General features: G+C 48.7%; 2 protein-coding genes across 2 annotated transcripts in view; both read left to right on the forward strand.

The window, feature by feature from the left end:
* Nucleotides 1–15,765, forward strand: part of LOC146009552 (uncharacterized) — a 485,071-nt gene that overhangs the window by 78,023 nt on the left and 391,283 nt on the right. The window lies entirely within an intron of this gene.
* On the forward strand, nucleotides 863–6,527 carry LOC146007376 (uncharacterized). Its single transcript, XM_083145725.1, has 2 exons — nucleotides 863–1,918; nucleotides 5,017–6,527. Exons 1-2 carry the CDS (start codon nucleotides 1,741–1,743, stop codon nucleotides 6,525–6,527), a joined length of 1,689 nt encoding a protein of 562 aa, XP_083001851.1. The 5' UTR covers nucleotides 863–1,740.

Here is a 15,765-nt window from a genome sequence, read left to right on the forward strand (position 1 = left end):
GCTTTCTCTGCAGGCTTCTGCTGCTGGCAAGCTGCAGCTCACTACCGCCCTCTAGTGGCCGGCGCCCTAGGCAGATGCCTAAACCTGCCTAGTGGTGGCGCCGGCCCTGCACATATATACCATGTCCTCAGTCACTGCGTGTCTCCTACAGATGGGCCCAGTAACAGGAATACCCCAGAGAGATGTCCCTGTCCTCTGTATTCCCAGGATAATCACATATATACCATGTCCTCAGTCACTGCGTGTCTCCTACAGATGGGCCCAGTAACAGGAATACCCCAGAGAGATGTCCCTGTCCTCTGTATCCCCAGGATAATCACATATATACCATGTCCTCAGTCACTGCGTGTCTCCTACAGATGGGCCCAGTAACAGAGATACCCCAGAGAGATGTCCCTGTCCTCTATATTCCCAGGATAATCACATATATACAATGTCCTCAGTCACTGTGTGTCTCCTACAGATAGGCCCAGTAACAGAGATACCCCAGAGAGATGTCTTCGTTCTTTGTATTCCCAGGATAATCACATATATACCATGTACTCAGTCACTGTGTGTCTCCTACAGATGGGCCCAGTAACAGGAATACCCCAGAGAGATGTCCCCGTCCTCTGTATTCCCAGGATAATCACATATATAGCATGTCCTCAGTCACTGTGTGTCTCCTACAGATGGGCCCAGTAACAGAGATACCCCAGAGAGATGTCCCCGTCCTCTGTATTCCCAGGATAATCACATATATACCATGTCATCAGTCACTGTGTGTCTACTACAGATGGGCCCAGTAACAGAGATACCCCAGAGAGATGTCCCCATCCTCTGTATTCCCAGGATAATCTCATATATACCACGTCCTCAGTCACTGTGTGTCTCCTACAGATTGGCCCAGTAACAGAGATACCCCAGAGAGATGTCCCCGTCCTCTATATTCCCAGGATAATCACATATATACCATGTCCTCAGTCACTGTGTGTCTCCTACAGATGGGCCCAGTAACAGAGATACCGCAGAGAGATGTCCCGTCCTCTGTATTCCCAGGATAATCACATATATACCATGTCCTCAGTCACTGCGTGTCTCCTACAGATGGGCCCAGTAACAGATATACCCCAGAGAGATGTCCCGTCCTCTGTATTCCCAGGATAATCACATATATACCATGTCCTCAGTCACTGTGTGTCTCCTACAGATGGGCCCAGTAAGGAGTGAACGGGGGGCTGGACGAGGTTTCGTTTTTTCGGGGCGGGGCGAGGATGATGGGCCCAGTAACAGATATACCCCAGAGAGATGTCATTGGCCAGCAGCCTCATTAATTTGCGGGACAGTGTATGGGGGGAGGGCATTTTAGCCCCACCCCCTCCCCACGGACCCGCGAAATTCAGAAATTTATACAGTGGGGAAGGGGGGAGCAGGGGCTGTGGCTACAATGCGGGAGACTTGCCCACCTTCCTGGGGGGCCGGGAGGGGGACCCGATTTGCGGGACCCTCCGGGCCATTCCGGGAGGGTAGGCAAGTATGCCCAGCACTGCACAGAGGACAATCACAGGACCCCATAGGAGGATCAGGGAATTATGGTCTCCCCAATATACCTAAGTGACTGTCACTATATGAATTGCAGCAGTTGTGTGTGTGTCTGAGTGTGTCTGTCTGTCTGTTTTATGCATGGATATTGTACTGTGTAATCTCACTAGCATCAGACATTACTAATGTGATATTTATTTGTAGGTTCGATGTGAAGAAATGTCTGATATTAAGGTTGAAGAAATAAAGGGAGAAGAAGAGATGGATGTGACTGACATTAAGGCAGAAGATACAGAGGAAGAAGAGACTTATGTAACGGATATGAGGATAAGAGAAGAGTCTTATGTGTCTGATAAGAAAGAAGATATAGAGGAAATCCCTACAGATATCAGCACAGGTGAGCAATAATCACTTATTACATTCAGTGGGTCATATGTAATAGGGTGAGACTTTCAGAAAGTAACAGATTTGGGAGTTTTCCCATTTTTTTTTAAAGCGGCAATCATTGACATTGCAAAACCAGGTTGATTTTGCCATGTAATTTATTGCTGGGAAAACTCTCACTTTCTGAATCTTTCACCCCATTACCTTTTGGCCCAGTATATCCTTGTTCTGTTAATACAGCTTTACAGATATCTCAGAAATCAGGAGCCATCAGCCCCTATTATACTCCTGCTCTCCCCCTCACATCATGTCACTGTGTGTTACCAGCCCAGAGATCTGACCAGTCTCCTCCCCACACTCTCTGGTGTATCTCATACATCAGGAGCCATCAGCCCCTATTATACTCCTGCTCTCCCCCTCACATCATGTCACTGTGTGTTACCAGCCCAGAGATCTGACCAGTCTCCTCCCACACTCTCTGGTGTATCTCATACATCAGGAGCCATCAGCCCCTATTATACTCCTGCTCTCCCCTCACATCATGTCACTGTGTGTTACCAGCCCAGAGATCTGACCAGTCTCCTCCCCACACTCTCTGGTGTATCTCATACATCAGGAGCCATCAGCCCCTATTATACTCCTGCTCTCCCCCTCACCTCATGTCACTGTGTTACCAGCCCAGAGATCTGACCAGTCTCCTCCCCACACTCTCTGGTGTATCTCATACATCAGGAGCCATCAGCCCCTATTATACTCCTGCTCTCCCCTCACATCATGTCACTGTGTGTTACCAGCCCAGAGATCTGACCATTCTCCTCCCCACACTCTCTGGTGTATCTCATACATCAGGAGCCATCAGCCCCTATTATACTCCTACTCTCCCCCTCACATCATGTCACTGTGTGTTACCAGCCCAGAGATCTGACCATTCTCCTCCCCACACTCTCTGGTGTATCTCATACATCAGGAGCCATCAGCCCCTATTATACTCCTGCTCTCCCCTCACATCATGTCACTGTGTGTTACCAGCCCAGAGATCTGACCAGTCTCCTCCCCACACTCTCTGGTGTATCTCATACATCAGGAGCCATCAGCCCCTATTATACTCCTGCTCTCCCCCTCACATCATGTCACTGTGTGTTACCAGCCCAGAGATCTGACCAGTCTCCTCCCCACACTCTCTGGTGTATCTCATACATCAGGAGCCATCAGCCCCTATTATACTCCTGCTCTCCCCCTCACATCATGTCACTGTGTTACCAGCCCAGAGATCTGACCAGTCTAATCCCCACACTCTCTAGTGTATCTCATACATCAGGAGCCATCAGCCCCCATTATACTCCTGCTCTCCCCCTCACATCATGTCACTGTGTGTTACCAGCCCAGAGATCTGACCAGTCTCCTCCCCGCACTCTCTGGTGTATCTCATACATCAGGAGCCATCAGCCCCTATTATACTCCTGCTCTCCCCCTCACATCATGTCACTGTGTGTTACCAGCCCAGAGATCTGACCAGTCTCCTCCCCACACTCTCTGGTGTATCTCATACATCAGGAGCCATCAGCCCCTATTATACTCCTGCTCTCCCCCTCACATCATGTCACTGTGTGTTACCAGCCCAGAGATCTGACCAGTCTCCTCCCCACACTCTCTGGTGTATCTCATACATCAGGAGCCATCAGCCCCTATTATACTCCTGCTCTCCCCTCACATCATGTCACTGTGTGTTACCAGCCCAGAGATCTGACCAGTCTCCTCCCCGCACTCTCTGGTGTATATCGTACATCAGGAGCCATCAGCCCCTATTATACTCCTGCTCTCCCCCTCACATCATGTCACTGTGTGTTATCAGCCCAGAGATCTGACCAGTGTCCTCCCCGCACTCTCTGGTGTATATCGTACATCAGCAGCCATCAGCCCCTATTATACTCATGCTCTCCCCTCACATCATGTCACTGTGTGTTACCAGCCCAGAGATCTGACCAGTCTCCTCCCCACACTCTCTGGTGTATCTCATACATCAGGAGCCATCAGCCCCTATTATACTCCTGCTCTCCTCCACACATCATGTCACTATGTGTTACCAGCCCAGAGATCTGACCAGTCTCCTCCCCACACTCTCTGGTGTATCTCATACATCAGGAGCCATCAGCCCCTATTATACTCCTGCTCTCCCCCTCACATCATGTCACTGTGTGTTACCAGCCCAGAGATCTGACCAGTCTCCTCCCCACACTCTCTGGTGTATCTCATACATCAGGAGCCATCAGCCCCTATTATACTCCTGCTCTCCCCCTCACATCATGTCACTGTGTGTTACCAGCCCAGAGATCTGACCAGTCTCCTCCCCACACTCTCTGGTGTATCTCATACATCAGGAGCCATCAGCCCCTATTATACTCCTGCTCTCCCCTCACATCATGTCACTGTGTGTTACCAGCCCAGAGATCTGACCAGTCTCCTCCCCGCACTCTCTGGTGTATATCGTACATCAGGAGCCATCAGCCCCTATTATACTCCTGCTCTCCCCCTCACATCATGTCACTGTGTGTTATCAGCCCAGAGATCTGACCAGTGTCCTCCCCGCACTCTCTGGTGTATATCGTACATCAGCAGCCATCAGCCCCTATTATACTCATGCTCTCCCCTCACATCATGTCACTGTGTGTTACCAGCCCAGAGATCTGACCAGTCTCCTCCCCACACTCTCTGGTGTATCTCATACATCAGGAGCCATCAGCCCCTATTATACTCCTGCTCTCCTCCACACATCATGTCACTATGTGTTACCAGCCCAGAGATCTGACCAGTCTCCTCCCCACACTCTCTGGTGTATCTCATACATCAGGAGCCATCAGCCCCTATTATACTCCTGCTCTTTCCCTTTTGTACACATTGAACAATGTACCAATATATTGCCCATCCGCTCTGTTGCGGAGCTCACGTTGGTTACAGACCTATTACTGGTGCCCAGTGGCTGACGGACCATCGATATATCGGCCAGTGTGTGCGCAGCATTAGACATGTTCAGTGTAAGTGATAAAACATCCATGAACATTTGTTTCTCAATGCAACAAATTTTGTCTGTTGTCATTCATCTGTTTCCTGTAGATGGGCGCACAAGCAGGAATACCTCGGAGGGAGATCTCATTGTGTCTCCAGATTATATAATAGAAGATAAGAACATCAGACAAGATTCTCCAGAAGAAATCCCCATTATCCCCAATACACACCCAACATGTCACAGTGCAGATATTTCATCTGGTCCCTCTAGTCATGAGGAACCTTCTCCTGATCATTCAGACCTTACTACACACAGTACAGACAATAAAGATGATACAATATCATCCAGTTCTGAGTTTGGTGACAGTTCTATAAATCAGTCAGATTCTGTTTTACATCCAAGGCACCCCACAAGTGAGAAACCATTTTCATGTTTTGAGTGTGGGAAATGTTTTGCTTATAAATCCAGTCTCGTTACACATGAGAGGATACATACAGGTGAGAAACCGTTTTCATGCTCTGAATGTGGAAAATGTTTTACTTCTAAATTCTGTCTCGTTACACATGAGAGGGTACATACAGGTGCGAAACCATTTTCATGCTCTGAATGTGGGAAATGTTATAGGGATAAATTCAGTCTTGTTGTACATGAGAGGGTACATACAGGTGTGAAACCATTTTCATGTTCTGAATGTGGGAAATGTTTTACTGATAAATCCAGTCTTGTTGTACATGAGAGGGTACATACAGGTGCGAAACCATTTCCATGCTCTGAATGTGGGAAATGTTTTAGTAAGAAATCCAGTCTTGTTGCACATGAGAGGGTACATACAGGTGCGAAACCATTTCCATGCTCTGAATGTGGGAAATGTTTTAGTCAGAAATCCAATCTTGTTGTACATGAGAGGGTACATACAGGTGCGAAACCATTTTCATGTCCTGAATGTGGGAAATGTTTTACTGATAAATCCAGTCTTGTTACACATGAGAGGATACATACAGGTGAGAAACCATTTTCATGTCCTGAATGTGGGAAATGTTTTACTGCTAAATCTAGTCTTGTTATACATGAGAGGGTACATACAGGTGAGAAGCCATTTTCATGCTCTGAATGTGGGAAATGTTATAGCGATAAATCCAATCTTGTTATACATGAGAGGGAACATACAGGTGAGAAACCATTTTCATGTTCTGAGTGTGGGAAATGTTGTGGCAATAAATCCAGTCTTGTTATACATGAGAGGGTACATACAGGTGAGAAACCATTTTCATGTTCTGAATGTGGGAAATGTTTTACTGATAAATCCAGTCTTGTTAAACATGAGAGGGTACATACAGGTGAGAAACCATTTTCATGTTCTGAATGTGGGAAATGTTTTACTGATAAATCCAGTCTTGTTAAACATGAGAGGGTACATACAGGTGAGAAACCATTTTCATGTCCTGAATGTGGGAAATGTTTTACAAATAAATGTAATCTTGTTACACATGAGAGGGTACATACAGGTGAAAAAACATTTTCATGTCCTGAATGTGGGAAATGTTTTAGCAAAAAAATGAATCTTGTTAGACATCAGAGAAAGCTTTTCCATGCATGCAGCATGGGGAATTTTTTATAAATAAATCTATATTTTGTAAATTCCAGAATTAAACGTTATGGCAGACTTACCTTTGGTTTACTCTCTCTTACTTCGAGGTTCATGGGGACGACAGGGTGACATAGGGGTTGTAGGCAGACCCAGAGGACGGGGCACCAATCAGCAAAGCTTTCAGGGTTCCCAGGATGCTCGGCTCCTCTCCCCTATAACCTCAGCTCCCCAGTTTTTTGGTGGTGCTAGCAGGAAGCTGGTGCACCGTTATTTCAGCAGGGGTTGCCTCAGGCAATCACACAAGCTTTTCTCTGATTTTTACTTGAAAAAAAATGTTTTCAGTTTCACAGATGCACTATCAATTGCATGGAAGTTACGTCTTCCGTGTGTCTTTCCTCCGGTACCCCTGAGGAAATTCAAACAGTAAGGCGGGGATCTCCTACAGATAGCCCCGATGACATTGGTTTGCCAACAGTTTTGGTTAACTCTCAGACCGGACCTGCTCAGTCCAGGTTCCTGCCTGCACCTGGATCTGCAGCACCTGTTTTTTTTTTTTTTTGTTAAAATAGAGGTTTTATTTATTTTTTCTTATTCATTGCCGTATAAAAGATAAAAAACATTCTTAGCATTACATATACATTATATTTCACCAGTAATACTTCTTAACATAACGATTCACTCATTTTATCCTCCATAATAAGGATATACATTTTGGCCCATATCAGTGGCGTAAGTTCGCTCCAGTTGCCCGGAGGCAAGATATATCAGGGTTGCCGACTTTCAAAAAATCCTCTCCGGGAGAAGCCCGGAGAGGAATCTTTCATTACGAATTTTGGGGGCGGGGCTTAATCGTGACGTCATTAAGCCCCACCTCCATTACGGGAAATAGGCTAAATAACTGATATCCATGGAGGGGGCGGGGCTAAAACGACACGATTGTGCCGTTTTAGCTCCTCCCCTGAGACCCGCGGATTGCGGCATATAAATGCCGCGATCGGGGGGCTCAGTGGGGGTCCCCCTGATTCCGGGAGGGTTGCCCACCCTTCCGGGGGCCGGGAGGAAGGACTCGATTTTCGGGAGACTCCCGCAAATTCCGGGAGGGTCGGCAACCCTGATCTATATCTGTATGTATGTATGTATGTATAGCACACATATTTCTCAGAACTCGGCCACAGAAGTGATATCATTGGCTTTCAATTAACTTATTTAACCTTGCAAGGGAGGAGAGGTGCCCCCTTGAGAGCAGGAGCCCGGCGGCAGATGACTCCATTGCCTCCCAGAGTTCTGTCATATTCATCAATATTTACATGAGCTATGCAGGACTCTCCGTAACCCTAAAAAGGGGGCTCTGTATCCAGTTATCCTGCCATATACCAAGTTGTATTTGAGAGAATTTCTCCAAGCCTCCTCCAGAGGGACCGACAGAGTACGTACGTGTGGTAACCAAGTTTCAAAAAATTTTGTAGCTAATTTCTCCTTTTGAAGTCCAATCCATCTGAAAGAGGTATATTATTCTGGGAAAGACCAAGCTTATAGGGGCCATTGTGATAAGATGGTCTTCTTGACAGCCGCCGCCGCCGCCGCCGCCGTCCTAATAAGTAGTATTTGTATATCTGGTGTCATTTTCTTACATTATTGAGAGGTATATATTCCCCAAAATATCCAAGGTCTAGAAAGGGTAAAGTCTAGATCTAAGACCACCTGTTATAATCCTGGAATGTGGATCAGACTGTTTGTACTATTTTTTTTTTAATTCAATGATTTTTTTTAATTAAAATTTTGTTACAGCTTACAAGTTAAAAAACAACAGAAGAAAAAGAAGAGAAACAGCATACATATATGCATGTTTTTTTCTCTTTCCTCCACTAGGTGACACTGGAGAGTTACAGTGGGGAATAGAAGGCGACCACAGGGAGCTTGGGCACTTTAGAATAAATTAATAGTGACTAACTCCTCCCCTTCTACTTCCTCTCCTAGGCAGTTTTAGCATGTGCCCTGCGGGAGCTGGGTGCGTTCAAGGCTCACTCCTGAGCTTTATTGATTTTTTAAATATATGATGCTACAATCAGCAAGAGGACAGGCAGGTAGCTCCCTGTCCCTACCTGCCTGCGACGCGGGCGCTGCCGGCAGGTCCGGTCGCAGCTGCATGCAGCTCGCCTCCGGTACCTGGCTGCAGGATCCACTGATCCTGAGGTCCCGTCGCCGCTGCTTGCAGCGCGCCTCGAGGACCACTCAGCATGCCGCACCCGACAGCTATGGCAGGGGTAAGTATAACACTGATCCCCCGCTAGCGGGGGGATTCAGTGTAAAAAGCCACGGCAGCGCACTTTTTAAACACGGCGCCATTCCTGAGGAGCGAGAGCGCGGCATGCTGGGTACTTCCGCTTCCTCCTTCTTTGTAGGAGCGGCGGCCATTGAAGAAGCAGCGTGATCCGCGGCTCCCTCGAAGCGTCTGTGAAGTGCCGGTGACCCTGGTTCAGTGAGTCACAGCGGGACATAGGAGGTCAGGGCAGCTTGGACTGTGTCCAAAAAGGTCCCTTAGCCGGCGCAAGTTATATTTATATACAGTGCGCGTAGCGGCCTCGTGGCAGACTCTGCCTCTTTCCTATACCTCCTCTCCTGTCCGGTATTCCAGCTTTTCTCTCCTTCTGTGTAAGATTGCGGAGTGTATGATGGCTGGTAAAAAGATTGCGTGCAAAAAGTGCAGCAATAAGTTTGCGCCACAAGCGGAGGGCGCCATTTTATGTCCCTCATGTACTGCATCCCCAGCCCCCACCCCATCTACATCGGGGCAGGAACCTCCTGTATGGGCTTCACAATTGTCTACAGTAATTTCTCAGCTAGCTTCTGAGTTATCTTCTGCCAGACAGGATAGGGATGCAGCAAGGGATCAGCAGGCAGAGTTAACCTCTGCTGTGGAGAGTTTGTCTAGAGCATTACATACAGACACCTCTTCACCCCCACCCCCTAGACTGGCTTCTGCTAGTAGGATGTTTCCTCGGGTCCCTCTGTTAGATAATACAGATGATGACATGCCAGCTCTAGAGGAGGGTGAATTTCATGACCCTGATGCTCAGCCTGATGCTGAGCCTGATGCTCTGCTCATGCAGGACACTGATGTCCCTTCTCAGGGTTTAGAGGATTTAATACAAGCAGTCCGGTTAACCCTCAATGTAACAGAGGAGGTGAGACCGGCTGCTCGTCCCTCAGTGTTTGCTAAAAGGCAAAAACAGTCTGCATATTTCCCAGCCTCAGAGGAGCTGGATGAACACTTGCAAAAAGGCTACACCCAGACAAAAAGTTTCAGGTTTCTCAGAGATTTTTCACTGCCTATCCTTTTCCTAAGGATGCTAGAAAGTCATGTGAGACGCCACCTGCTGTTGATTCTTCGGTATCACGTTTGTCTAAAAAGACAGTGTTACCCATCCCAGGTGCCTCTACCCTTAAAGATGTGTCTGATAGGAGGTTAGAGAGTGCTCTGAAGAATGTTTATACAGCCGCTGGTCTTTTACAACGTCCGGCACAGGTGGGTTGCTGGGTCAATAGGGCCATGGAGGTATGGGCTTCCCAGGTGGCCTCCGCTCTAGACCCAGGGGCAAGTGATATGTTGCTCTTAGTGGAACACATACGTGAGGCTGCAGGTTATTTGGTTGAAGCCTCTTCAGACGTTTGTATGCTTGCGGCCCGTATTTCTGCTCTCTCAGTTTCTGCTCGCCGTACTCTTTGGTTGAGACAGTGGAATGCAGACGCCGACTCCAAAAAGGCGGTGGAGGCATTACCCTTTGCTGGGGAGGCCCTCTTTGGTCCAGAGCTGGACAAAATGATTTCACAGGCTACAGGGGGTAAGTCTCAGTTCCTGCCCACTGCAGCCCCTCCCCCACGTAGGTCATTTCCTACTACTGGAGGGCAGTCCTTTCGGTCCTTTCGGCCCACCCCCAGATTCAGGGGTAGGTCTAGGGGAGCGGCTTCTAGCTCCAGAGGCTTCCGAGGCAGAGGCTCAGCCAGTGCTCCAATCCTGGATGCAAAGGTTACCTCAAAGCCCTCAGCATGACTCCCCCCAACTCCTGTCCAGATCACAGGGTGGGAGGCCGGCTTCTCTTTTACCATCTGGTATGGGCTGGTTCAAGCAAGGATGCATGGGTAAAGGACCTGGTAGCAGTAGGCTACAAGATAGATTTCTTGTTGCCTCCTCCTCAACGGTTTTTTCCTACAGGTTTGCCAGCTTCTCAGGAAAAAGGCAGGGCCTTACAGGCCGCCATCCAAAAGCTCAGGGATCAAGGGGTGGTTATCCCGGTCCCGGAACCAGAAAAGGCAAGGGGATTCTATTCCAGCCTTTTTCTGGTTCCCAAGCCAGCCGGCTCAGTGAGACCCATCTTGAACTTAAAGCAGCTCAACCCCTTCCTGCGGTTCACTCGCTTCAAGATGGAGTCTCTCCAGTCTGTCATTGCAGGCCTGGAACCAGGGGAGTTTCTTGTATCCATCGATATCAAAGATGCATACCTGCATATCCCAATCTGGCCTCCTCACCAGACATTCTTGCGGTTCGCAGTCCAGAACTATCACCTACAGTTCCGAGCCCTCCCATTCGGCCTCTCCTCTGCGCCTCGGGTATTTACAAAAGTGATGGCTGTCATGATGGAAATACTCAGGGCTCAGGGAGTTACCATTGTCCCTTATTTGGACGACCTTCTGCTGAAGGCTCCGTCCAAGGAGGTTCTGCTGCACAACATCCAACTGACACGTCGGATCCTGGAGTCCCATGGCTGGATGCTCAACATCCAAAAGTCACAGCTGACCCCATCGCAGAGGATCCTGTTCCTAGGGATGATTCTGGACACTGTCCAGAGAAGGGTGTTCCTCCCCATGGACAAGATCTTGTCCCTGCAGGAAGCGGTGCGACTGGTGCTGCAGCATCGAACAGTCACAGTTCTCCTTTGCACAAGGCTGCTGGGAAGGATGGTGGCCACGTTCGAGGCGGTGCAGTACGGGCGGTTTCGCTCTCGGCCCTTCCATCTGTGTCTGCTCCGCCAGTGGACAGGCTCACACCTGTTTCTACAGCAGAGGATCTCTCTCTCCCATCAGGCTCGAGCGTCTCTGGCGTGGTGGCTCAACTCCAGTAACCTGCAGGAGGGAAGGAGGTTCGCCATTCACAATTGGACGCTCCTTACCACGGACGCCAGCCTCAGGGGCTGGGGAGCGGTCACGCTGGGCCTCCACTTCCAAGGACTGTGGACCCCGGAGGAAGCACAGATGTCCATCAATGTGCTGGAACTGCGAGCAGTGTATTATGCCATGCTCCAGGCAGAAGTGGTTCTCCGGAACAAGGACATCAGGGTGCAGTCCGACAATGCCACGGCGGTGGCTTACATCAACAAGCAGGGAGGCACCCGCAGCCGTGCAGCGATGAGAGAGGTAAAGAGGATTCTGTGCTGGGTGCAGGAGCACGCAGGGGCCGTGTCCGCCATTTTCATACCAGGCGTGGAAAATTGGGAGGCGGATTACCTCAGCCGGCGGGACGTACACCACGGAGAGTGGTGTCTGAACCCTCTGGTCTTCCAGACCCTGACCCGTCGGTGGGGGTGTCCGCAGATAGACATGATGGCCTCCAGACACAACCATCAGTTGCCCCGGTACTGCGCTCGGACAAGAGATCCACAGGCGGTGGCTGTGGACGCTCTCACGGCACCCTGGACGGATCAGTTCCTTTACATCTTTCCTCCAGTGCCTCTCACCCTCGGGTTCTGCAGAGAATCCGACGGGAGTCGGTGACGGTGCTATTCATTGCCCCGGACTGGCCTCGCCGGTCGTGGTACACGGTACTAACAGGCCTGTTAGTAGACGAGCCATGGCCTCTGCCTCTCTGCGAAGACCTGCTAACACAGGGTCCGTTCGCCTGTCCCAACTTACAGCAGCTTCATTTGACGGCATGGCTGTTGAGAGGTCCATCCTGAGGAAGGCAGGGATCCCGCAGGCGGTGATTCCAACCATGATAGGAGCCAGAAAGCAGGTTACCTCGGTGCATTACCACCGCATCTGGAGGGCCTATGTGGCCTGGTGCGAATCCAGGAGGGTTTCGCCGGTGAATTTCAAATTGGCCAGATTACTGCTATTCTTGCAGAAGGGGTTGGCCTCAGGACTCCGGCTGGGGTCCTTGAAGGTTCAAGTATCCGCCCTCTCCATTTTTTTCCAGAAGAAGCTGGCTCTTCTTCCTCAGGTACAGACTTTCTTCCAGGGGGTGTTGCGGCTGCAACCTCCCTTCAGACCTCCTACTGCTCCATGGGACCTGGATGTGGTACTGGCTTTTCTCCAGTCTTCTGTATTTGAGCCCATGGAAGAGGTGGAACTAAAATACGTCACCTGGAAGACTGTCTTACTATTGGCCTTGGCTTCAGCTAGAAGGGTGTCGGAGCTCAGTGCTCTTTCTTGTAAGGCACCCTTCTTACGGTTCCATGAGGACAGAGCGGAGCTGCGCACCTCTAGTGTTTTTCTCCCAAAGGTGGTCTCGGCATTCCACATTAACCAACCTATTGTGGTGCCGGCCTTTCGGGAGGACTCGCAGGAGTCTAGGGCGCTGGACGTGGTCCGGGCCTTGAGAATTTACGTGGCCAGAACAGAGTCTGTACGTAATTTGGATGCCTTATTTGTCCTCTATGACTCCTTGCGTCCTGGTTGGCCAGCCTCCAAGCAGGCCCTGGCCAGGTGGATCAGATTGACAATTCGTCAAGCTTATGTGGCCTCCTCTAGGGTGCCACCTTCTTTAATCTCCGCCCATTCTACAAGGTCGGTGGGTACCTCCTGGGCGGCTGCCCGTGGAGTTTCTATACAGGATCTATGTAGAGCGGCTACGTGGTCTGGTCAGAAGACCTTTGTCCGTTTTTACAAGTTTGACACTTTTGCGGCGGCCGCTTCGCGGTTTGGCCGTTCTGTGTTAAGGGGTTCTCAGCGTCATCCCACCCGTGTTGGGAGCTCTGGGACGTCCCCACTGTAACTCTCCAGTGTCACCTAGTGGAGGAAAGAGAAAAGGGAATTTTGTACTTACTGTTAAATCCTTTTCTCAGACTCCATAGGTGACACTGGACGCCCACCCGACGCTGTCTCTCTGGTTTACGGTTTGGTTTTCAGGTTGAGCAATTACCTGAGGTTAAAGAGACTGCTATACTCAGTCTGAGTTCTAAGTTTTACTAAGTTTTTATGGATGAGTTCATTCTGTTATGAATGCTATTCTTCAAACTATATGTTCACTCTATGTGAGTGTGTGTGTGTGACTTGTTATGTTATGTTTGACCTCCTCTCGGAAGTGGGTTGTTTTTCCTTTCTTCCAGCTCCCTCCGGGCACATACTTAACTGCCTAGGAGAGGAAGTAGAAGGGGAGGAGTTAGTCACTATTAATTTATTCTAAAGTGCCCAAGCTCCCTGTGGTCGCCTTCTATTCCCCACTGTAACTCTCCAGTGTCACCTATGGAGTCTGAGAAAAGGATTTAACAGTAAGTACAAAATCCCCTTTTTTTTTTTTTTATTATTTTCCAATACAAAAGACATAAATATAAAACATCACCTTATGTGTCACATACACACTCGGTGTTTACATGACATAACAAACAAACAACATACATATTGGTTTACACTGATATTTCTATTAGTGCACACTATTTATACATGTGGTTTGTGAAGTGTATTTTCATTTCTTTGTGACTATTCACACTTTTGTGTTTACTTCTCCTCATACAATTACACCTATATATCCATCTACATATCTTATTTTGTGTGTGTTTTGTTATATACGTATTTTTTTTTCCCTATAATATTTGTGTTTGTGACAGGGCCGGTGCAAGGCACCGGAGCGCCCCAGGCGAGTTGGGGTGGGGGCGCCCCGGTGCCGGGGGGTGTGTGTACCTGTCCTGCGGCTGTGTATATAAAGCTTGCGGCGGCGGCGGCAGCGGGGGGTCCCTGCAGTCAAGAAATAACGAGCGCTATCCGCCTGGCTACGCGGAAGCGCTTCTGTTGTGAAAACACTGGCCGCACGGCGCACGCTGATTGGCTGAATCTCAGCCAATCAGCGTGCGGCCAGTGTCTCCACAACAGAAGCACTTCCGCGTAGCCAGGCGGATAGCGCTCGTTATTTCTTATCGACTGCAGGGACCCCCCGCTGCCGCCGCAAGCTTTATATACACAGCCGCAGGACAGGTACCCCCGCGGCACGGGGGGGGGGGGGGGAAATGCCGCCCTCCAGTGGCCGGCGCCCTAGGCAAATGCCTAGATTTGCCTAGTGGTGGCGCCGGCCCTGGTTTGTGATTGTGCACATTGCTTAAATAGTTAACTATGTCTGAACTGCCTTATGTATTTAGTTACTTATATCTAATTGTACCTAATCTCTACGTCTACTAATTATTATTAAATACATTACGTGTCTATAACGTTAGTTTTTTTACTAACCATTTGTTCCATATCTTTTTATATTTCCCCAATGTCTTCCTATTCTTATGGATATGTCTTTCGTGCCGTGCTATATACTCTATCAGTGCTAACCAACCTTAGAATTCTGGTCCTGTTTTTGCCATCCAAGATCTGGCTATCATTACCTTGGCCAGGGAGCACAAGTTGGCAATAAAAACTTTCTCATCCCTGTCTATTCCACGGTCTCCCACTATATTTAACAGGCAACATTTGGGCGTAAGAATATTTTCCTTTACCCCAATTTCAACCAAGTACTTTTTAACCCTTATCCAAAAGTCCTGGACCACCCAGCAATCCCAGAGCAAGTGAAAGAATGAACCTGGGGCGTTGTTGCATTTTGGACATTTGTCTGATGATATTGCATTGAATTTCACCATCCTCCCTGTGGACGTATATGATCTGTGTAGTATATATAGTTGTATTTGTTGGACCTTGATCGAATTCATCGATTTGGGCACCTGTATTTATAGCATCTGTCCCACGTCTTCCTCCCATTTCTCTTTTATTTTACTAAGCCCGCCCTCTTTTTTGACTTGCAGCAAGTAATTATAAATCTTAGATATCTTATTAGATTTAGTTAATACGTTTTTAATGGGCGATGTTCCAAATTCTGGGCCTTGACCTTTAAATTGGGCACCTAGTGCATTTTTAAGCTGAAGATATCTGAAAATGTGGGAAGAGGGTAATGAAAATTCCTCCTGCAGATAACCGTAGGGTTTTAACTCCCTATTTACATACAATTGGCTTAGTGTGGTAACCCCATGCCTACCCCAGGTCTTAGATACTTGTAGATGTTCCAATTCCCTCAAACCCT

This window comes from Crinia signifera, chromosome 6 (genome assembly GCF_055691185.1).
Source record: "Crinia signifera chromosome 6, ASM5569118v1, whole genome shotgun sequence".
NCBI lineage: Eukaryota > Metazoa > Chordata > Amphibia > Anura > Myobatrachidae > Crinia > Crinia signifera.

Excerpts from the sequence above, each read along its gene's own strand:
- LOC146007376 (XM_083145725.1), top strand. The coding sequence starts at position 1,741 with ATGTCTGATATTAAGGTTGAAGAAATAAAGGGAGAAGAAGAGATGGAT. Across the intron at positions 1,919-5,016 it reads CCCTACAGATATCAGCACAG|ATGGGCGCACAAGCAGGAAT; the intron begins GTGAGCAATAAT and ends TGTTTCCTGTAG.